The sequence below is a fragment of the Hakea prostrata genome, chromosome 8, assembly GCF_041222555.1.
Source record: "Hakea prostrata isolate BN-2017 chromosome 8, UWA_Hpros_2, whole genome shotgun sequence".
Classification (NCBI taxonomy): Eukaryota; Viridiplantae; Streptophyta; class Magnoliopsida; order Proteales; family Proteaceae; genus Hakea; species Hakea prostrata.
In genome coordinates this window covers 1,924,950-1,949,231 of record NC_142607.1, presented here as the reverse complement: position 1 = coordinate 1,949,231, position 24,282 = coordinate 1,924,950, and the positions used below count along the sequence as shown (strand labels likewise).

Sequence of the window (24,282 nt, the reverse complement as noted above, 5' to 3'; positions counted from 1 at the left end):
GATTCTGGTGCCCGCCAAGGACTTTATTTCTTATCAGAGGAGGTACAAACAGACCCACGGTGACTCAGTGTTTCCGAAAGTACGATGGCTCGGTAGCAAACGTCAAATCATCCATTGATTAAAATCCGTATCGCCCAACACAGGCTACCCAAACCTATGGATTCCAATCAGGCGGTTCAGATAGCGAGTCCGCATGTAATATCGCTTATGCTTCTGCGCTAAAGTCTGATCTTTCCTTCTCTAGTCTCCATGTCCTTTCGTTCTCTCTCTCTCTACTCCTCCGTAACTCCTCTGTCATCAGCTGTGTCGAAAGAAACGGATAAAACGGAAACCATATCAGTCGTTACATCCAACACAACTCTCCCTCCCTTCCTATTGCGACTTCCATCGCAAGTTTCTTGTTTCTCAACCCACCTTCTCTGTGCAAGTGCTTATCCATATCATGCGTTTCATGATTCGATTATGTGACACTCTTTGAGAGCCATTGAATGTGTTTCAGGTACCATTATTCTTGTTTTTCATCACTGTGATTTTTAGGGTTACGGTTAGTGGAGTCTGTTCTTCTCTATATCCATTTATTTTCTCTGTCAATTTTGTTCTGCTTTGTGTATCTAGTCTTTCATTGTGGTATTGGCTTCATGCATGAATGAGATTTATTTATTATTTGTGACTTGTATTTGTTTCTTCATGTGTGAGCGTTAGCTTTGTTTTTGAACAAGGTTTGTGTTATTTTTTAGTTACTTCTTCCCGAAGACTGGAAATTTGAAATTTTGAGTGTATCTTAGCTTGTGGCGTTTTTCCCTCTCGCGGGGGATGGGGGGAACTGGCGCTTCGTATATATTTCTCTTACTGTTTTCGACCGAGCTTTTCGGTACTAAAGTGGTCGGCACTTTGGTTACGAACGCATATGGTCATGTCAGGTCAACCATGGTAAAGTCACTGTTGTTGATACAATACGTCTTGGAGTCTCTGGTAGAGCAATTTTTATCAATTTCAATTGTTGTTTAGTTTTGTTGAGTTTTATTTCCTCCTTTCCTCAGTTTTGGTTTTGCAATCTTGTATACTAGTTTCAGCCCACTAATTTGTTGACCACTTACTAGTTGCCTGGAGAAAAGGAACAGCTTGTGTTTACTTGGGTTGAATTATTGAATTTAGGAGTGTAACTGTAGTTTTTTTTAGGTGTCGGGCACTGGGCATGGGGTGGGAGTAGAGGTGTTTTCTGTTGAGGGAAGTTTCTATGTTGGTGGTGGTGTTTTTTTTTTTTTTTTGGGGGGGGGGGGGGTTTGTTAATATAAAAATCTGACATTTGAGATTGAATGTGGTTTGGTGGAAATCAGGAACTCGCTTCATTTTTGACATTTACTTTGATTCTTCCATATATTCTTTTCTTTTTGGTTGCAAACTGTTCATGGTTAGTTCCTTTATTGCATGAGACTTATTGATATGTTGGGCTAATCAGATAATATTTAGCTACTGGAAAAACCTTTGGCAACCATTTGCAAGAGAGTGGTGGATGTACTCTCAAATCTACTTGAGACAGTAACTTCCTTTACACTGCTACCTGTCACATTTTTTTACGACTGGTTTGAATTTGGTTAGTAATTATGGCAAACTTCACTCGTTTTCTGGCAGTTAATGGCAACTTTTGTCAAAACTGCGGCTTATTTACATCTGCCATAAATAACATATCGGCTCACATCTATTCTGAATGTTAAATCAAATTGCTTGGTTTGGGTGTTAGTGCTCTTATTCACATTTACTGTATCCAATTGGACCAGTTAGCTAGTCGTCTAACTTCACAGTTTTCTAGGCACTTTTTGTGCTTTTTACTGAGAAGTCTCTACTCATTTAGAGAGAATATTATGGTGATACAACTATTGGAATATTTAGAGAGTTTCGATTGTTGTTGACAGATTTGGATTATTCTTTATTCACTTGATTCTTAAACAAAGTCCTCTTGTAATTATGTTTTGGATTTAATCCATCAATGAAAGGCAAAGTTTAATATTGTAGTCAAATGTGGTTGAATGAGGTAATGGGTTTATGTTTTGCCAATGAAGGTCTCCGGTATGCATGAAGAAGTGAGAAAATGCACCTCAATAGGGATAAGAAAGGGACATCGTACTGTTTTCTAAAGGTCTGCTGGAAAAGTTATTCCAATTTTAGCACTTGCTGAAGAATGGCAGCTGGTCAGCAGAATAAAAGATTGAATGCTGCCAGTGTTGTGAGTTGCTATTTGCAGGAGCAGTATAGAGCAAAGAAGAGGAAGAATCTGGAATTGACACAAAATGTTATGAAGATAGACCCCCATATTGCTCTTAAGTTGGAAGAAGACCAAGTTAATCCCGTTGCCAGGAGTGAACAGATTGGTATAGCTTGGAGGGACTTGGATCCTTTTATCGAGTCTGCTCCTCATCGCTACACGCCTTTAGCAGATGTTCTTTCTCTTCCTAGGGAAATTTTTGGGTTAGAGAATCTGACAAGGGTTCTAACATATGAGGTATTCATGGTTCCAAATTTTTACTTATGTTTTCTATTCTCTCATATGTATATATATGTATATATTTTTATCTGGTTTGGATTTATCAGGTCTGGGAGATGAATCTATTGGAAACTGAGAAAAAATTTCTTACTCAGTTTCTTCCTCAAGGGATGGACCTGGAGCAAATTTTGCATGCATTGCTAAGGGGGGAAAACTTTCATTTTGGAAATCCTTTCCTTAAGTGGCAAGTATCAACTCTTATACCCTTTAATATTCACTCCTGGTCTAGATTAATCTTTTTCAACATCACTTTATCAGGCTAATATTGCACTATTTTTAGAGTAACACTGTTCATAATATGGTCTTCTGTAATCATCATATATGACCAGTTTGAATCAGTCTTTGAGGTGGTTGCCTGTGATTTAATCTCATCTATGTGCATGAAAATTTTGGAGTACTTAATTTTTCATTTCAAATACCATAGTTCTTTTATGCAAAAGGAGAGCGTGATAATGGTTCTAATCTGTACTATCCCAAATATAAATGCTTCATCAAATTCATAATGACCTGATGGCCAATTTACTTTTTTTTTGCCATAAATGAGTAAAAATTACTCCTAATTATGGGCAATCTGGCGATGGCTTCTACATAACTTAGACCTCAAGTCTACGCAAGAGTAGAATACAGTGATGGGCCTGAAATTCAAATTTGATTTACTAATGTTGCAGGGGGACTTCACTTTGTTCTGGCGATCTTCACCCAGATGCTGTTCTTCACCAGGAATATTGTTTCAATGCCAATAAGAGAGCTTACTACATGGAGTTACAGAATTATCATGATGAGTATGTTAATGTTTGGCAATGTTATTAGTGTCTTTCTATTTTTATCGTTATAGGGTTGTGCAGTTGTGCCATTTTTTACTGGTGGAATATAATTGCATTCCTTCTTTCAGTATTCTGGAGGTTCTGCTCAACTTGAAGGAGACATGGCCTAGCGGGAACGATACTGGAAAACGTGCTGCTCAGACGACGCGGAAGTTAGTGTTCTTCATTTGTATCTTTTTATGTCTGGTATCTTTATTTTCCGTCACTCATAGTTGGGTGCGAGAGTGTGTTCAGTTACTTAGTTCCATGAATTTGACCATGGAATCATGAATCTGCCTGTTAAAAACCGTTTAGATATCTGTTTAGGTGATTTGCACGTGAACGCATATTCCCATAGACTTACCAAATTTGTCTTGAAAATAGATCCATCTGGATTTCACCGTTTCAGTTTAATTCCTATTAATTCCACCCAATCAGCCCTATATTTTTATGATGAATCGGTTCACAGGATCAGGCTAAACAGTTAATTTTAGTGAACAATGATTCTATAGATGCTGGTTCTATGAATTTGAAATAGGAAATAATGCAAGCATCAGAATTAAGTAACCAAATGCATGGATTCTGAAGCTCCTCTGGTAGATTGTCACCATATCCAGGAGCATCTGGGTTTTGACTGGCTCTACTCGGTCTTTTGAGATACAATTATTTTGAACTGCTTCTATCCCCTCCGATGCCTTGTGGGCTTGGGACAAAATCCTTACTCTTTGTCCCTCTACACTTAAGGGGATTCCACTCGCAAGTTGGGGATGGTAGATCTCTGGTTGGACACTGGCACTCGAGCTTAGTAGGTGGGCTGCTCCCCTTTTAGACGTAGAGCTTTTGCTGAACTTTGGACCGCTCTCAGTCAATTAGTGGAAACCCTACTGGTAGCATAACCTGGCTGCCCTCCTCTAGCATGCTCAGCTCCAAATCAGCCTGGCATCACTTTAGACTTAGTGGTCTGCTCGCCTCTTGGCAAAACCAGATCTGGTTCAAGAGGCATATTCTCAAGCATAGCTTCACAACTTGGTGTGTCTTCTCCAATTGGCACCCAATGCAATCCTACCTTCATAATCAACACATTTCCGTTCCTGGTAACTGCATACTTGTCTGCTTGCTCCTTGCATTTGGAAAGATGTCCTTGCAAAATTTTGGCTTTAAGCTAGATGCATTCTCCCTTTTGGAAAGGAGTCGATTTGGGTGGACATGACTTTTGGGGGTTCCACTCTTTGTGACCTCATTAGGAAGCTCGCCATCGTGCAACTATTAATTAGATCTGCATGGATCGCAGTCTCAGGAAATGGACCTTCACCTCCTAACTTCTTCATTAGATTTGGACCCCATCTCCTTTGAAGTCAAAGGAAGATTTTCTTTTTTGTCTACTTGTAATGAATGTTAGGGAAAATAACCCTCTTGCTGTCATAGGTTTTGATGATCCCAAGCACATGTCAAAAGGCACTAACATGTTACTCACTCATATGTTAAGATTAATAGATTATAATAGTCACATCAACACAATACATGAGTGCGTGTACAAGCAAATGTGACCAGGGAGCGTACAATGCGGTGAAACTGTCCAAATGGTGCTCAAGACCTGAAAAAGACATTTACATCATGGAAGACCATCATTGGACTAGCACACAACTGGATATGATTCAAGTGCTCAAGAATGAAGAAGGAAAGAGCAATGAGGACTATGCACATAGACTAGGACAAGTGGCACTTTGTATATGCATGATTTCGCACTTTCATATTTTTGTAAAGTGATTGTGTGTGCATGAAGTATTATTGGGTTAGAATGTGGGGCAAAAGACTGATTTCAGAAATTATTTTTGGCCCTAAAAAGCCAGAGGTCGTGACAGTCAACGTTCAGGCTTAATAGCCTGAACAACTCTCAGCATCACAGTAGCCTGACAGTTTCACCTGTCAGGATCTCTGGTGGACTGCCAGGCTGATGGTCGCTGTACTGGTCGACCTTTAAGCCAGGTTGGCCTTCAACGGCTACTTTCAGTGGGTTGCTTGATAGGTTTTACTGGTCGACTGTCAATTAAAAAAATCTGACTGTTTTCTATCCGTTGGGACCCAGTTCAAACCAACTTTTTGGCTATAAATAGGGGTCTTAACGATACCCTTAAGCATGAACTATAGAGCATAATTGGCCTACTTTGAGTTGCTTCTACAGCCTTGTCTCCCTAATATCCAAACACATTTGGTACAATTCGTACCATGTTTTGATGGGTTCTAGGTTCTTTCTTAGCCTGGTTTTTGGTGTACAGCCTAATTTGAAGCCAAGAAACATGTTGGAAGTGTTATTTTTGCCTAAAACCTAGGCCAAAATGATGTTTTTGATCAACACATGCCATACTATATGTAGGCAAAACTAAAAGTCTAGAACATGCATTTTCACACATATAAATATAAATATAAATATTATGAAAGAACGCTAAAATTTTCATTAAAACGCAAGAACAAATACAAGAACAAGTAGAATTCAATATACAATTAGAAGTGTAGAAGTCAATACTCAGTTAAAATTATGAATGATGTATAGCAATAAATGAATGAATTACAATGAATGAATGAATGAGATACATCATACAAGATATCAAAAGTCCACAATAACAAATATACACAATGAATGAGGCCTAATCTAATATAATAAAAGTTGCTATGTCGGGCTAGATCCATCCCCTGAGTCATGGAGGAGTATTCTGAATACTGGACATAAGTAGGCCTTGACATTGTACAAAAAGTAATCCATTTAGTCTGTCGTTGCCCTTCTATAGGTAGCATCATCACCATAAAGTAGATATCCTACCCTAGGGATTGTGTTGTACGGCCATGGACTGTAACCTAGTCGTGGAATTGGCATAACTGGTTGTGCTAGTCCTGATGGATATCCAAAGATGGAGTCTATAAGTGATGCATCTGATCCATCGCTATACTATATCAGACATGCTACTAGAATCAACAGATGAACCACCATATGTTCCACCATATCCATATCCATATCCATAGCCATAAGCCCTGTATGGTAGAACCGCTTGGAATTTTCAAAATTTCACTGAAATTTTTGAGATTTTGTCAAAATTTTGGTGAAATATTGCAAATTTCGATTTCAATTAGCATTTTGTTTGGGCCAGCTCAAACTTTTTTAAATTACTAAATTTTGGCAAAATTTAGTACTATGATTAGGAACCTCTGTCCCCCCACTATTTGAGTGGGAGAGTAGTATTATGTTTTAGGCTAATTAGCTAGTCTGTTAGTTGAGTTCTAGCTTTATAAGTTTCCATTTTTAATAGTTGAGTAGCCTGAGTTGTGGCTTTGTAAGTTTCCCTCTTTAATTAGTAATGGCAATATGATACTAAGCTAAGTGTTACCTTAGTTGATGGTAAAAAATGTCCATAACCAGTGGCACTTCAACCGCAAACCGTTAATCTTACCCCTTTGTCAACCAACTCCCCTCTCCTTCCACAAACAGCCAAAATGCCAACTGCAAGAATCTCTTCTCTTTGATTCCTCTTCCTCTCTCTCATCGTCTCTCGGTTGTGTTCGCCCACTTAACAATCGATCTCTTGCCACTTCTATCACTGAGGATGCTCACATCGATATGCTTCCTGGTATATCCAACCGGTAGCACACAAAAAGCCAATCTGAATAGATATTTCCCTCTTTTGAATTCATTAATATACATTGTATTTAATAGATTCCACCTTTCCAATTGGTTATGATGATGGCTGGGAATAGGCCGCTTGTAGTCGTACCTCTCTGTGTATGGGATTTCGTCAGAAGATACGAGGTTGTCAGCTTGTAATAATTATTATTAACACAAAGAAGAATGGAAAAGAATATCAAAGCGGCGAACGAAGAGGGGATAAAAAAGAACGAACATAGAGTAAGCGAAATATCTACTTGATGATATGATCATGATGGCTGGCATAGTGGTAAGAAATTGGAATTGGCCATGAGATTTGAAAGCACATTGCTTTAGGGTTTCTTTACATGAATTGGCTGTGTTTACGATGCAATCCTTAACTTGAGCAAGTCATAAAGTGCAACATTCAAGGTTATGAGTGAACACACGGAATGGAGATCAAGCAGATGATCTCATAATTGAGACCATATAACTATATATATATGCAACTCCCATGGCTACCCCTAAACTCACCTGACCTCCAGTAAGCTCCCATGGCTATCCCTGTTACCTCTGGCACCCTCTCTGCTAGCAACTCTCCTCACCCCCTTACCCCACCAACCCCTCTCTACTTCCTCCTCTGGCCCTACCACTTCCTCTTCCCCTTCCCCTGAAAAACCTTGGAACTCTCTCTTCGCCTCCCAACATTCTAACCTTTCAGATCTAGTCCTCACTTTCATACCTTCCACCTTTGATAGCCCCAACCCCTTTGTTCATTGCCCATCTGATTCAACTACCTGTGGGATTTGCCGCTGAAACTCAGCTATCCTTGGCCAATTCCTTGGCCCTACTCCTCCCGTTTGTATCCTTAAATCATCCCTCACTAATCAATGGAAAGCTTAAGGTATTTTGCATATTTGCCTAATTGATTTAGGCATTTTCTTCTTCAATTATGCCTCCCCTGACTACAGATCCCGTGCTCTTGAGGGCTCCCCTTGGTTTGTGGGAAAATCCCCATTATTCCTCAAACCCTGGACCCCTTCGTTGCCTCTCCACAGGGTTGACTTTAGCAATCTTTCCTTGTGGTTAAGTCTTCTAGGTCTCCCCCTCGAGTTTTGGAATTCTGATTGTCTATGTCGAATAGGCTCTGCAATTGGCAAACCTCTCCCCACACTCAATATGTCTTGCCTCTCATACGCGAAAATTTGCGTGGATTTTTCGCTTCCAAGACTCTCCCTTTGTTCATCACCATCGCCGATGACAACAGTCTAAAATACAATCAAGCAATCGTTTATGATTGGATCCCATCTCGATGTGATCTTTGTTCCACTTTTGGCCACGATTTGAAGGGTTGCTCTTTTGCCTCTCTCCACCATACGAGCTCTACAGTCTCTGTAAGCCTTTTTCTCCCTGAAGATCAAAGAAATTCCGCCAGTGCTCCCATTAAAATGAATATGATCGATGTTTTGGAGAAAATTGCAGTTTCGGTTACATCTATTGATGAAGCTCCCGCAGCCTTGCTCCCGTCGACTGCTGCCGGAATTGCAACTCCGGTAGCCAATACTTTCCGGTGAAGAAGAAGAAGAAATAAGATCAAAACGGTACCTGATTCTCTGCATCCTATCTCAACTTTTGTTAGACCACCTAATGGTGACCACTTTGTGAAGCCAGTGGATACAGTCTGCTACTCTGATGTTGAAGCCGTTGAAGAAGCTACGATTATTGCTCCTACTCTTGCTGCTACTGGATTTGGAGCTTTCGACCGGTCCATACAGGTATTTGGTACTCACCCCCTTTACCATATGACATTACCTTACCCGAATGGTGATAACCTGAGCGTTGAATCCCCTGACCCTCTGCTGCCTAGCGACTCCTGTAATCTCTGGTATCCTCTCAAAACCCCAATACCCATCTTCTCCTCCATTACACGTTGTTACTTATCCCCTTTTACCCACTCCCTCTCTCCTTCAGCTGGGACCCACCATCAACATTTCAAACCGACGTCATCTACCCATTTCCTTTAACAAACAAATTCCTTCTACACTATTTGGGCCTAAGCCCACTTTGCGATTCATAACCCCTCCTTTTGGGCCATCATCCCTCTATAAACCTGGGCCCACCCACATCAACCTTTCTGGACCTCAACCCAATTTACCTCACTGTAACAGCTCCTCTGCGTCCTCAATACCTACTAAAAGCAAAACTTCTAGCCCAGTTCAACCCTTGAACAACTTGGTCCACATTTGTCTAAATCCCTTGACGCATCATCTCATTGACCTGCCACTTACCACCCAACCCTTAACTCTCTTCCCCTCCTCGGAACCATCAACACCCAACTCGGTATCCACCATCGACCCAAATATATTTGAAACCCCTTCCCCTTGGGATTTCCCCTTGTGTGAGACTTCCTCTCCTTAAACAACTCATTTAAATGCCTCCCCTCCCGGCCCCGCCCCCATTGGTCCCAACACTAGTTTCTAGTTTGCTGCCCCCCCGGTTAATTATTATGTCTGAATTTATTTTAAATTCAGAGGATTTAAATGCCTCCCCTCTCGCCCCCGCCCCCATTGGTCCCAACACTAGTTTCTAGTTTGCCCCCCCCCCCCCGGATAATTATTATGTCTGAATTTATTTTTTGGAATGTTAGAGGATTGAACTCCATTGCTAAACAAGGGGATCTTAGAAATTTCCTTAGGGCCTGTTTGGTTACATGAGTCTAGAGATTTCAAATATTTAAAGGTTTCAAATCTATGGAGTCATAATTCATAAAATTAACTGTTTGGTTAACTTGAATCTATGGATTCATCCTGAAAAACTGTTTGGTCGACCTGAGTTTTTGTGAATGCGCAAATGTTTAGCGTTTTTAAAGTAGAGGTGAAATCTTTCACCCCATACCTATAAATCTACAGATTCATGTTTTTTGTGTAAAATGATGAATCTCTAGATTTCATGAATCCAAGGATTTTCATAGCCAAACGCGTATAAATCTCGCATTCATGAATCCAGAGATTTGAAATCTCTGGATTTATGTAACCAAACAGGCCCTTAAAGATTCTAAAGCTCCCCTTTGTGCTCTTCTTGAAACCCATGTCCAAACTGAAAATTCCCATCGGATTGCTTGGTCCATAGCCGCCTCTTGGTCTTTCCTTTCCAACTCTTCCCATTGCCTTAATGGCTGCATTTGGGTTATTTGGGACCCTTCAAATATCAATGTCTCTCTCGTTGATTCTTCCCCCCAATTCATGCATCTCATCATCTCCCCTTCGAAATCCTCTACCAATTTCTTTCTTACTATTGTCTATGGTTTTAATCGGGCTTCTGAGCGTTCCCCATTATGGGAATCTCTTCGATCTATCTCCTCTTCCATTGAGGGCCAACCCTGGGGAGTTGGCGGTGATTTTAATATTGTCCGCTATTCCCACGAGCGAGTTGGTGGTAGTTCCCCTAATCCTGTTGCAGTTAGTGATGTCAATTCCTGTATTGATGACTATAGTCTTACTGATCTCCAATGGTCGGGTCACCTACTTTCGTGGCATAACTGTCGAATTGGTGAGGCTAGAATTGCCTCGAAAGTCGACCGATTCCTTGTCAACCTCTCTTGGCTCTCTCTTTTTTTTGCCTTCCATGCCTCTTTCTCTCCTCCTAGTCTCTCTAATCACTCTCCTTGTCTATTTCATCTTCCCCCCCTCTTCCTTCGGTCCAAAACCCTTCAAATTCTTTGATATATGGACCTCTAACCCCTCCTTCCTCTTCCACTGTCAAAGAGGCCTGGGAGAAGCCTGTCCATTGCCATTCTCTTCCTCTCATTGCTTTTGCCCGTCAGCTTAGGAACACCAAGGATGCTCTTCGTCTTTGAAATTCTTCCACTTTCGGGAACATTTCCTCCAGAGTCTTAGAAAGCCACTCCAATCCCTCCTCCAAAATGATCCCCTTAACCCCTTTCTTGTGGAAAGTGAGAAAGATCTCTCCTTAAAGCCCTCTTCTCTCATCTCTCTTGAAGAAAACTTCCTCCGCCAGAAAGCTAGAATCAAATGGCTTCGGCTTGGGGACTCAAACTCTGCCTTCTTTTATTGGTCACTCAAAGCCTGCCACAATCACAAATCCATCCTTGTTCTTCTTTCTAGTAATGCTTCTTGGATCTCTAAACCCTTCGGGAATCGAGCTGAAGTTGTCTCCTATTTCTCAAATCTTCTCTTCCCTCCTCCTCTCCCAATTTGCCCCCCCTCCCTCTTGATCTCCTCAATAAATTCATTGATCTCCAATCCCTAGCCCCTCTCCATTCTATTCCTTCTCCTAAGGAGATCCTCTTGGCCATTCGTTCCCTTAAATCCAACTGTGCTCCATGCCCGGATGGGTTTAGTATGGGTTTCTTCTTTAGTGCTAGGGATCTTATTAAGGATGACCATGTGTGTGCTATTCGCAGTTTCTTCCTCAATCCTTCCCAGCTCTCTTCCGTCAATCAAACCTTTCTCCGTCTCATCCTTAAAAAGCCCAGAGCTTCCTCCCTCTCCGTCCAATCTCCCTTTGCAACCTCCTTTACAAATTCATTTCCAAAATCCTAGCGAATCGTCTCAAGAAGGTTATGCCCAATCTGGTTAGTGCTAATCAAAGTGCTTTCATCTCGGATCATAGTATTGCGGATAATATTCTTCTTTCTGCAGAGATTGTCTGGGGGTTTGAGAGGTCTTCCCACTCCCCTGTCGCTCTCCTCAAAGTTGATCTCCACAAACCCTTCGACTCCATTCGTTGGAATTTTATTAGTGATGTTCTTTCTGCGATGAGGTTCTGATGCAAAATTGAAGACATATTTAAAAAAAAAGAAAAGCCCAATGGTGAAACCCATCAAAGCCTAAGGATATGATCCAAAATAGCCCATGGTTTGCATGGGCTAGGACTATTATAGTGGGATAAAATGAGCCCATGGTTTCATGAGCTTGGATTACTTTAGTGGGAGAAGATCAGCCCACTATTTTGAACTAAGCCCAAGTCTAGCTTTGAAAAGTCAACAAAAGGAGCTAGTAGGTGGTGTTGGTTAGTCGTGGGGTGTAGTAGGTGGATGTTTCCATTATTGTTTTGACTAGTGGTGTTGGGTAGTAGTTGGATGTTTCCATTAATGTTTGTAGTAGGTTGTGTTGGGTAGTGGTTGGATGTTTCCATTATTGTTTTGGTCTCTTTAGAGTGCTATATAAGAGACTTATGTAAGAGATGATAAAACAACTTATGAATTGAAATCAAATTGCTTGCTAGCATTCCTCCTCTTTGGAGAACCCTTGCGGTGTGAAGCCCGGGTGTTACATGTTACATTGTTATTGTCACTTTCTTCATTATAGTTCTGCCCCTATTTGAAGATCTATTCAGCCCGTTATAATACCTTTCTAGTTTCAGCCCTCTTTCTCATCTAAACTCTGTTTCACCTTAAGTCCATTAAATTTGAACTTGATTCCCTGTGAAAGGTCCTATTTGGCTACTATTTTGATCAATCAAATACAATATTACATTAGGTTCCCTCCATCTTTTATTCATTGGATTGAAGTCTATATCTCCACTCCATACTTCTCCATTATCACCAATGGTTCCCCTGCTGGATTCTTCCCCTTCCATGTCGGTATCCGTCAAGGCTGCCCCCTTTCCCCTTACTTATTCTCGTTGGCTCTGGAGGTTCTCACCATCTCCTCCAATCCAAAACTGATCAGCTCCTGATTTCCCCCCATCCCTAAGTGCAAGTCCCTCAATCTCAGCTATCTTGCTTTTGCTGATGATCTAATGATCTTCTCTATAGTTGATGGCCCTTTAGAGAGCCAGAGTGTGGGGGAAGATGACTAAGAAATGCCCAATTCTGTTGTAAAGATTTTATCCAAGTAAGCTTAGAAGTAGCAGCAGCTAGCCGCTCTCTGTACTCGAACGAGCAACAATACCGTTTCTGAGACTGCTAGGAAACTAAATTCGCACCCATATAGATAAGAAATCCTCCTTGTGATTTTCTGTCACCAGGGCATCCTTGTCAAGTGAAGGCCATATAGAATATTACCCTTAAAGTGAAGAAAGAAGCCTCCTAAGAGCAGTCCAATGGTCCTCTGTTGGGGCTGCCAAGAACTGACATAACTTGTTCACAGAATATGATAGATCAGTCGAGTAAGAGTGATATATTGTAAAGCACCCACCAAACTATGGTAGGTAGTTGGATCAGACAGTGGTGCATCACCAACTTTAGATGGATGAAGAGATGGTGCCATTGGTGATGAAATGGGCTTTGTATCCATTAAACCTGCCCTATCCAATAATGCACTGATGTATTGCTGTTTAGATAACAAACACCTGGAGAAAGAGGTATCAATTCTATTCCAAGAAAAAAGCAAGCAAGACCAAGATCTTTAAGAGCAAATTCTTGAGCCAAAGTAGAAATGAACAATCAATAGCCGTATGAGATGGTCAGTGATTAGAATATCGTCAACATATACCAAAATGTAGATAGGAGCCTCTGAATCGTGAAGAATGAATAATGACGAATCTGTTTTGGATCCCATAAAGCCCAACCCATGTAAATAAGAACTTAGGTGCTGAAACCAATCCCGTGGTGCTTGCTTCAAACCATATAAGGAGTGCTTAAGCTTACACACTTGAGAAGGATATTGAGGATCTATATATTCTGGTGGCTGACTCGTATATAGTTCCTCAGTAAGAGTCCCATAAAGGAATGCATTATTCACATCTAACTATCGAACAATCCACTTGGAAGACACAACCAGAGAGAGAATAATACAAATCGTGGTGGACTTAACCGCTGGACTGAACGTCCTCATAATCAAGCCCATATTCTTGGGTATACCCCTTAGCAACAAGTCGTGCTTTATAACGCTCAATAGTACCATCTGATTTTCGTTTTATTCGAAACAACCATTTGTAGCCTATAATATGCCTATCAGTTGGTGGTGGAGTGAGCTCCCAGGTGTGATAGATAAAAGAGCATTAAATTTTGCATCCATTGCCTTTCTCCAAACAGCATGTTTACTAGCCTGACTAAAACAAGTGGGCTCAGACTCAGTGGGCCCAAGAACACTGAAGGCAAAGGGCATCAAGTAGAAAAATAACTCTTCGGTAACTTGGGCACACGAGTGCCATCGAGAGAGCATGTGATTATAGAATGAACACGTGAGCTAGCTCTTTTGGGAACCAAAGATGTCACAGGCAGAACTGGATCTGTGTCCGAAACATCTGGAGCCATAACAGTTGGTTGAGCATCATGTGGGCTCAGATGGAAGGTTTACTGTTAGAGGGGAAGAAGTGGGAGAGTAAGTGGATGATGAACCAGGAGATGGTAACCCATGAGTGACAGGGAGCAAAGAGGTGCTCAAGCAAACAAGTAACAGGCCCATGTAAGACCGAAATCTCAAGGTTTGGTGAAGAAAGGTGAACATGACTTTATGATTGCTCAACAACATTGATTGATAGGCCAAGAGTGGTTGATGGCCCAACAGTGTTTGATAAAGGCTCAACAGGGCTTGGTGAAGGCCCAACAGGGTCCAAAAAAACAGAATCCTCAGACATAATATTAGGGGCAGGCCCAGAGTGTTGAGAAAACCCATCATAACACCTATGAAAAGGAAGGTTCACTGGAAGTAAAACTGAGACTGGCAGTTCAGTGGTAGCCGTGTTCGGAGAAAAAGCTACAGAATCCATAAATGGAAAAACCAACTCATCGAACACAACATGCTGGGAAACCAGTGTATTTCCAGTGATCAAATCAATGCATTTGTATCTATGGTGGCGTGGACTGTAGCCAGTAAAAACACAGAGCAGATTGATAATCTAGTACTGTGTTTTAGGCTAATTAGCTAGTCTGTTAGCTGAGTTCTGGCTTTATAAGTTTCCATTTTTAATAGCCTGAGTTGTAGCTTTGTTAGTTTCCCTCTTTAATTAGTAAATAAGATACTAAGCTCAGTGTTACCTTAGTTGATTTTCCTTTTTAAGTCAGCAACTGCAAAATTATTCTACATTTGTTTGTAGACCCTTGGTTTTCTGTTTTTCTGTTCCTGACAAAATCGTTCATCCTGCAGTTATGTTAGGACTGGAAATATAATTCCTAAGAATGCCTTTTATGTCAACCAAATGATTCGTTTTCTTTTCCAGCTTTCAGGATATTCAGCAAATTTGTAAGTAGGTCAGAACCAGAGATTGTGATGCAGGCACTCTGTTTTAAGATTTTGTCTGCAGACTCTGCCTGGATAATTCTGATTTGTTGGAATTTTTTTTTGAGGTCCTGCAAACCAAAAGATCTATCATTATTTCTTATTTTTGCTGGGCCTGTGCTCTGGGGATTTTATATTTTGTGGTGAAAAAGTTTAGAAGCATGCTGAAGTTGTGGAGTCTAAAGTTGTCTTATGTTGCAAAGATTAAGTTGCATTCTTTATATTTGGCTGCTTGGTTTACTGGTGAAGGAACTTCTAATTGGTACTTTTTGGGCTTTTAGGAAAGGGTTCCTCATGGACAATCAAGAAATTTTGTTGGCTGCAGAGAGAACAATGGTCATAGAAGATTCCAAGGAGGAAGAAAAACCTCACAAAATTCACATTCATCCTGGGGATGGTGCCAAGTATATGTCTTATTTGAAGGTTAGAAGATTATTCATCTTCCATGAGTTTTATACCTGGAATGAACTGCATTATACTTATTATTATCAGATGGGTGATTCTCTCGTTGACTCTGTCAAAAATTCCAAGGATGTCTATGTCATTTTGGATAAGCCCTTATACCAATGTGACTGCATTTAATTCCTGGTCGTGCATATGCACAGCTGTGCATTAAAACTTTTGCCTTATTATTGATTTATTGTTCCTGGGAGGAGCTGCATTGTCATCTCTTGATGTTGTTATATTGGGAATAACAATTTATTGCAGTTTAAGGCTCTTTTTGGTACCAGTATTATTCTTATGATCTGTTTAAAAAGAATCATTAATCAGACCACTTTTTATCAAGAAATGGAAAACCGTTAGGTAAACACTAGTCATGATGAGTTTTGAATGAATCTCACAACTACCCAGGTCCTAGGTACAAGTAAGTTCTGTAGTATTTTTGAAGAAATGAGCCCATTGGAAGGTTAGCGTCAGAATTAGCCTTTAATATAGACGTGGGCCAAATTCCATATTTTGTTTAATTAGTGGGTGAAGAGATTCTCGCTTAACTTATTTTCCATTTCAGTTCCTTCACAGGATTGCGAGAGACAATTCAGATACAATGCAACATAGATGTTTCCATACCCTGTACAAAACTTCAAATTTCCAATTTATTGTTTAGAAAAGCAAAAGTCCAAAACAAATACAGCAAAGAAAAACTCTTGCCCATTTATGGCCTGAACTATTCAGAATTACTGACTTTAGAATTAGCAGAAGAAAAATATATACAAAGAATTGAAATCTGATTACATCTTTGATCTTTTGGAAGAATTTTTTTGTTGGATTTAAGAATCCGATATAAACTCATAAAGACATGAACACAAAAATTTAGTTCGTATTGAGGGAAAAAAATTACAAAGGCTACAGATCATCCTGCAGGATCTGAGTTGTCTGCTTTGCCTACTTTGGCTGTTGCTGGGTTGTGGGGGTTTGCCTTTCTAATAACAAAGGGTAAATTACTTCTACTTTGATTTATGTGCATGTGCTCTTTAGAGTCTATACATAAATTGGTAAGATAGTTTTTTGGCTGTTGTAGTAGATAAATATGTCTTGATCCTATTATGGTTTTATTATTATTCTGATATATTTTAAATGAAAAATGAGATCTGTAAATGATTCCAAAGATCTACAAAATCATTTTTATCAGAAAAAACAAAAGCAAAAATGATACTGAAGAATACTTAATTATGTTCACATCTCAAAACTTGTCTCAATGCATCTCTTGAGTTTGATAGATTAGCTGGTTAGTTCTTATTTTCCAAGACTCTTGTAGCTTGTCTCTTATCTCACTCTCCCCCTTAAAAATTATAGCACTTTCTACAAGGATAACAATTAGAGGGCAACAGTGGATGCAGCTTGATTGGATTTGGCTATTTGAGAGAGTGGACCAAGGTCGATTTGGTTATTGAGTTTAACTAACAGAATGGTACCTGAAAACACCCCGAAGGAAAGAACATACAAGAGGAGAGGTTTTTTTTTTTTTTTTGAGGGGGGGGGGGGGGAGGTAAGAGTAATCTGTCTGTTCCTTGGGCTATCTACAAGAGGTTTGAGGGCAAGAGGAGACTTCGGAGGTTATATCCTTGCAGATGGCTTTTCAAATATCATCTTGGGATCTAGATTTATGAGTCAATCTGCAAAGATTCGACCAAATGTGGGAGAAACAGGCACCAAGCAAGGGCTTCCCAATAGTGTCCACATGTGGATCCCTCAAAAGAGGAGGCTAACCAGCTAGTCTCAGAGGTAAAGGGCGTCTGAATCGGGGCCAAATGAAGGAGAGGGCTTGGGACCAAATGGGTTTGGAGAAAGGTAGGCAAAGAAGAGGTGGCGAATGATTTTGGCTTCAAGGTAGGTGGTGTAGGAGGGGTTGGTTTGTGGCATAGGAGGGGTTGGTTTGGATGTTGTGGTGTAGGAGCAAGGATTGGATGGGATGGCAAAGGCTGAAGCTTCTCCAGACTATGAAGGCTTGGCAAGGGATGTGTCCTTTGAATCAAACAAGTTTAGCCCAGGTCTTAGCCTCGACACCAAACTTTTGGACTCATAGAACGAAGGCCCGACACCCATATCTGTCGACCCTTGGTTGATTTCAAAGGAAAATAGGCCACCACTGTATTTTAGACTTTCTAAAATTAGGACCTCTTGATAGTCTATGGTGGATGTGAGGTCTACTGCTCTACCCTAGGCTAAGACAAAAAATACTTGGAACTCGGTAAATCATGTGGTATACATAATATAAGTAATAGGAATTAAAATAAATACCATTTAAGAATTAGGCATTGCTGCATTAGGAATTGAAATACATCAAACCATACTCCATGAATTAGACATAATAACAAATAAGAGTGTAGCTATGTAAGCCGTAGGTTAAAAAAAAAATACAAGTCCTGAATTTGATAGAATGGGAGCAACTAGTCTAGAGACTCTAGACTCTTAACTATTGAATGAGTGTTCAGCCGGATCATTATCTGGACCACATTACTGATATTGACTTAGTAGCTTATTTTGTATTTTATTTATTCAAGTTGCAGCCAATGAGCTGATAGCCCCTGCTTATGAGCTTCTATTTCCTCTGTCTCTATGAGTTTTTCTCAACACCTTGGAGTGATGCTGATGCACTATCTTGGACCAGACTTGAATCCATTTGGGTAGAGATGAATATGGACCAATTGGTGTGTTTTTCCCCAGGGAGGATGCCACGGTAGTACCGGGCACTGGTTTCCGCCTTGTTTCCACAGGAACCCCCCTCTGGGGAGCCCCGGGGCGGGCCAACCCCTGTGTGTGTGTGTCTCTCTCTCTCTATTATATATATATATAATTGAGATCAACATGCAATATTTTAGGAAAACTACTAATGCTTCCCCTGTACTGTGCCATAATTGCTGATTACTCTCAGGGTGCAAACTTTCGGCGAAATTCACTGGTTCGCCCCCTGGGGAACCAGTGAGCACCGAGATAGGCACTATCTCAGATAGTCTCCAACTTCCAGAAGCAAATCCCATTAGCTTTAAATTGTGTAATCATATTCTTGTATTCTTCCCAGGGATTGTGGTGGTTTACCCTCTGAAGAATAGGCTTTCAAGCAAAAGGGATTACCTATGAACTTTTATGGGTATTTTAGGTTGAAGATGATGAGAAGGAAAGAGTTAATTGTAATTCCATTTTTTATGTTTTAGTTCAAGGGTATAATTGGCTTTTCCAACTAAGGCAGGTTATCAGCATCAGCCAGAGGGAGTCGGTCTGTAATTGAGCAAAGTGCTGGAAGGGAATCAGTAATTGCAGCTTAGTATGAGGGAGGTGTCAGTAATTTTCCCCATATTCTATTTTTATAGCTCAAGTAAGAGAGCACTACTAGGATTTATTTTCTTTATTAATTTGAGTTTCCAAATTAGCATAGGTTTCCTTTTCATTTTGGGTTTCTTTTTGTTCAAGTATGTCCAACCGAGCAACTATAACTGAAAATAGAGAATGGATTGAGTTGCTTGTGAAGAGCCTGTGCGGTTTGATGTGCATGTCAAGATTCTTCTCCCCATTTTTTCTTTTGTGTTTCCTCTTCTTCGTAACTCTGTAATTCATCTCATAATTTTTGCTGCTTCTAACTTCTGTCCACCATTATCACTACAAAGCAAGCCAAGTGGGAGTAAATTTGTGCCTATAATTGTAGTGATAATCTACTCAACAGAAGTTGATCTGTTCCTTGGTTTTCTATATTCATGTAAAGTTTTCATTCTCGGAAGTGTAAAGTTAGAACCAAATATCTTGTCCTCAAAATTGAGATTCTTCTACTAATCTACTTTTAATGAATTTTAGATTAGCAGGAAGCAGCATGAACTTGTCAAGAGGATGAAGCAATCTAGCGATGGAATTCAGTCCAGGTCTCTTAGTCGTGTATTGGGTAACATCAAAAGTTTCCAGGTACAACCATATCAAACATTCGAAGAGGAGGAAGAAAATAAGTTGCGCAACTACTGGTTAGTTTTCTTATTAGTAACAAACTAAAATCTTACCCTATTTAAGATGCTTGAATTTTATCTTCTAACGAGAAAATCTTGTTTTAACTGAATTTGGATTAGAACAATCTCAGGCATTGCCTGTTTCGCATTTTTGTGTATTTCTCTGCTTTCTGTTAGTAAGGGTTAAAACCTGTCATTTCACTTGTGTACTCAAAAAGTATGCAAGACAATGTTACCCTTGAGAATGATTTGATGATAAGTCAGTTTCAGATTATTTTGTAAACTGTTTTCCTCTGACATAAAGAACTTTATGGAATGTAAGGGGCAGTAAAAATAGGTTGTAACTTCTTAATTATGCCACTTTAATTGAAACAAAGTGTACCATATTCTATTTATCCAAAAAAAAAGTACTTCGTATTTTGATGCTTCTCTCAATTCCTCTAATAAATATATTAATAATTAGATACTCTTATATTTTGATAGTCCATTCTATGGAGTTTTCTTCCTCCTAATGCTGTCCATGTGTAGGTTGATGTTGGTAAAAAGAGACGTCCCTGCAGCTTTCTTAAACTGGGAAGCAAGAAAATTGAAGCAGCAGCAGTGGAGGTGTTCCTTGAAGCAAGAGATGATAGAGAAGGGGGAGAAATCAGTTGAAGAGGTTTGGCTATCCTCTCTTTACATTAATGTTTCTTATTGTAAAGTAATCATTTTGCTGTCAGTATAATATGACTTATATTACCTCTGTTACATTTTAACCGTTGTGGCTATGATTTTTGCTTAATGACATCATTTATAGTATCTCAAATTAGTATTAACATCTAATTTCTTCCATCCAGTCAGTTGGTCCTCTATATGTAAATTCAAAGTTGTAAAGGCCTGAGGCCTATTTATCCATCGTGTCTGTGATTACAACATAGCTGGTCACCTTGCAAATCTTCTGCAAGTGGGATTCTATCTGGATCAAATGGATTTACTCTTCATCTTCTCAGATCGGACTGCTCTAGACAGTCCCCCTACCATCCAACCCTTCTTAGGTTTGGAGAAAACCTCTTCTTCTCTGTCTCATCACCCTCTTGGCCTGCTTTTCGGCGATTGCCAATGGTAGTAATATCTTCTTCTGGGTGATCCTCCAGCCTTCTACCCTCTCAACATCCTCCTTAATCTAGTAGGAGCCTGTTCGGTCTACTCCGGCATACCTAAGGCTGCCCCTCTCCACCTTCATTTCTCTTGGTTCTTGGTCCCCTCCCTCTCCCCTAATCCCTCCTTCCACCTAGATAGCTCCTTTGGCTTCCTTACAAACTTGGCTTCTTTACTGCCTCCTCAGCTTAGCATTTCATCAGACCTTCCTGCACCTCCTACCCCCCCAACTTTTTTTCCTTCTCTCGGGCTAACCTTGTTTGGTTTTCAAAGGTCATACCTTTGCCACTCCTTCACTACATGGTGTATCCTAAACTGTAGCATCCCCACTTGATCCTTTCTCATTCACAGTCACATCCCTGTCTATCCTGCTTGCTCACTTTCTTCCAATGGTGTCGAAGATGCCCACCATCTTTTTTTCACCTGCGCCTTGTTCTATTTGGCATAGAGCCCTAGCCTCCATCCAACACCATGTAAGACTCCTTCCATATATATGTATAACTCTCATTCCTCTGTCTGTGACACTGTTGGCAAGTTGCTGTCGAGAGCTATTCTCTCCCATACTTCACCCAGGCACAAGCTTGGAAGATGGGCTACCAAATCTCATTTTTTGACCAGATTTAGAAAGCCATCTTTAATGATGTTAGCTCAAACGCACACCAGAGAGTGTTTCTTGACTCCCCAAGGAATAGGCACATGGTTGTTAACTGGGGATTAGATGTACTGCTCCTGTTATGCTCCTTGGCCTACGCCTTAGTTCTTGTTCTCCTCTCTCTGTGTCTTCCCCTTCCCCCCTCTTTTTTTCTTCCCTCTCATTTGCGGGGTTTAGTTATTGATTATGTACTCAACACACACACCCTCCTGCGCTCCCCCCCCCCCCTTAAAAAAAAAAAAAAAAAAAAAGGAAGAATAATAAGAAAGGCATCATTTTGATTTTGTTGACTTTTCATTGGGTGGTCAGGAAGAGGAGAGTGATTATTGTGATAGCATGGTTGCTGGACAAGGAGAAAATGAAGAAGCAGAAGATGAGCCTAGCATGGATATGCAGAGCTCAGAAGCTCACGATGAGTCAGTCCCTCTATCAGCACACTATGATCCTCTGGAACGAGTCCCCTCCCTTAATGGTCTCCATGATACAATGGAGATGCATTTTGAAGAGCGCAGCCAAGAAATCTTGAAACCTGAGGGTGCCCCTCCAGATCTGTCAGAGTTTCTAGAAAATATAAATCCAACAAAAGGTACTGTTTTGCATGAAGTTCAGGTGTCTCGTTCCAGAGATGTATGGCCAGTTGTCAGCACTTTGGATGCACATTGCCAGTCCAATTCTTCAAGGCAACAATACCCATTTGTCAGAGAATTGTCACTCCAACAACCAAAGCCGATGGAAGAGCCGGCAGCTGGCTTGATTGATATTGAATCTGACATGGCTGAGCAAGATGCTAAGGAAGGTTTGCATATTGACAATAGCGGGTCATTCATTGGTTCCTATACCAATGAAGATTGCAATGAGCTTCTTCAACCAATTTTCAAGGGCCAGGGATTCTTACCGCCCTACTCACATGAGCACAAACAACAACCGATGTTGCAGTTCTTGGCAACAAATGACAGAACACTGGAAACTGGTCATCTTGCTAGGCATCTTCAGGAGCAGCAGCAGCTGTTGGACCAAAGGGAGATGATCGAGAAAGAGCTCTACATGCAGCAGTGCATCCAGAAGGGCATGTATTCAAGTGGAAATAGATACCCTGTTCCAAGTCGGGAACTCTTCTCACCGGTCCCAGTCCAAGACCAGGATTGGGTTGGGAATCCTGTACGTACATCAACTCCTGTCCAGTCCCACTTGGCTGGTGAAGGATTGTTGGGACATAACTGGTTTCAGGATGATCATCGGGCGCATGGGTGCTGGTCTTCTCTGGATGTTTCTAGCTCCTCAGGCCGGTACCTGGGAAATGGGAGTGGTGCAGGAGATGAAAACCTTTTCAGTGTGCTTTCCGAGACCAGTAAATTACAGCCCAACTATTACGGTCAGGTGAGGCCCACAGGACAGTATGCTCCTGGGAGGGATTTTGTAGGTGGAGAAGCTACACGAAACGGTGATGTATTCCCAGAAATGGCCCACCAATTCAACTACTTCAGTCATGAAGAAACTGCTGCTGCTGCTGTCCGAAAACTAAATCATATGCCTTGGATGAATGCACAAAACCAGAATGCTGGTGTGCATGATTCAACCATGAAATCATCATTTTTGAGTAACTGGGGTTAGTAGGGAAGATCCCATGTACTCATGGACACATGTTGCCCGTACATAAATATTGTCCTACAACATGGAGTCTGTTAGGGCAAGCAAGAGGTAGGATCCTCCTCACATTTAAGAAAATATGTGATAGCAACATGGACGATGACCTTTTTTTTCTCGTCCCACAGTTTCTGAGGGTTTGGTCCTGTGATTGTTCATTCTTTTGGGGTATAGGCTTAGGCTGAAGCATAGAGAGGAAGCTCAAGATGCAAAGCATGTACATATGTATACAATCAGACTCTCAACTCCGTATATATTTGAGGGTGGGATTGGGGAAGTTATTCCAAGATGAAGGATAATAGAGTAGTACTCATTTCTGTTTGGCAATGAGCAGCCAATACTTATTGCAAATTTCTTTTATTTGTAAGTGGGTGTCTTTTTTATGTCGATTGGAGGGTTTCTTCTTTCTCTTTTTTTTTTTTTCTTTTCCTGTTTGGTAAGAGATTGGGGTGTTGTTGGGAAATTGGGTCAAGTAAATTTTTCGATGGGCACCTAGTAGAGGTGACAAACCAAATTGTGACCTGACCTTCTCTGCTTCCCATGCCATAAGTCTTGTGATGCACATCCGCTACTATATATATCCCCAACCTCCAGGGGAGCAGACGAGTCAGCAATGGGGCAACAACATCGATGCAGAAGGGAAATTTCTTTGGTTGAAGACTTGCAAAAAAATTCTAATGCGTGGGTTTCATGGAGATTAGGCTTTCTCTTCAAATAAGCATCTAGGGATGTGTTGTTGAACCCTAAAGAGGTGAAAGATGATGGTTAAAGAGATAACAGACGCAAACCGTGCCCACAGAATTAATCCTCAGAAAAAAGAAGAAAAAAACCTCTCGAAGAAACAAACCATCGGACCTACTAAAAGATTTTATGAGACAAGCATAAGCAGAAGGAAAAGCAAGCACATTGATATGGCTCAACTGACTTGGGCCATCATTTATCCAAAGTGAAACCAGTTCATCTAAGCTCCAGTGGTAGAAGACCAAGGTGGAGTCCTAGGAACCTTCCCTTCTCGGACTAGCAGGTAGGAATCCACATGGCTTCCCAATCACAGAAAAGCCATTGAGTTTATTATCTCAGCAATTTATTTCCCCCAAAAAAGTAGAAGTTATTTATCTCAGCAGTGACCAAAAACCCTAGAAAAGAGTGAAACCAATGAGAACTGGAGTTGCCAATCGAAGACCGTTCTCATGCAATTTGGTTCCTATCATCTATGTTTACTCTCATTGGGATTAATAATGTTAATCTGCTGGA

The 24,282-nt window shown here is 40.7% G+C and overlaps 1 protein-coding gene across 6 annotated transcripts; it reads left to right on the top strand.

Annotated features, from left to right (window-relative positions):
- The first annotated feature begins 262 nt into the window (after positions 1-262).
- On the top strand, positions 263-23,463 carry LOC149006193 (uncharacterized). 6 transcript variants are annotated; one of them, XM_089164842.1, is made up of 11 exons: positions 263-499; positions 1,460-1,539; positions 2,061-2,137; positions 2,243-2,500; positions 2,590-2,726; positions 3,211-3,324; positions 3,435-3,518; positions 15,447-15,588; positions 19,453-19,613; positions 20,124-20,253; positions 21,694-23,463. In XM_089164842.1, exons 3-11 carry the CDS (start codon positions 2,090-2,092, stop codon positions 22,993-22,995), a joined length of 2,376 nt encoding a protein of 791 aa, XP_089020968.1. In that variant the 5' UTR covers positions 263-499; positions 1,460-1,539; positions 2,061-2,089; the 3' UTR covers positions 22,996-23,463. The 6 variants fall into 6 exon arrangements, with proteins under 6 accessions (XP_089020968.1, XP_089020969.1, XP_089020970.1 ...); XM_089164843.1 differs by lacking the exon at positions 1,460-1,539; XM_089164844.1 differs by having other exon boundaries at positions 2,061-2,500; positions 2,638-2,726.
- The last annotated feature ends 819 nt before the right edge of the window (positions 23,464-24,282 follow it).

Bases quoted from the DNA above. Each gene is read 5' to 3' on its own strand.
- LOC149006193 (XM_089164840.1), top strand. From the start codon at position 2,180: ATGGCAGCTGGTCAGCAGAATAAAAGATTGAATGCTGCCAGTGTTGTG. The intron at 3,519-15,446 runs GTTAGTGTTCTT...TTGGGCTTTTAG, and splicing joins GCTGCTCAGACGACGCGGAA to GAAAGGGTTCCTCATGGACA. The intron at 20,254-21,693 runs GTTTGGCTATCC...TTGGGTGGTCAG, and splicing joins GGGAGAAATCAGTTGAAGAG to GAAGAGGAGAGTGATTATTG.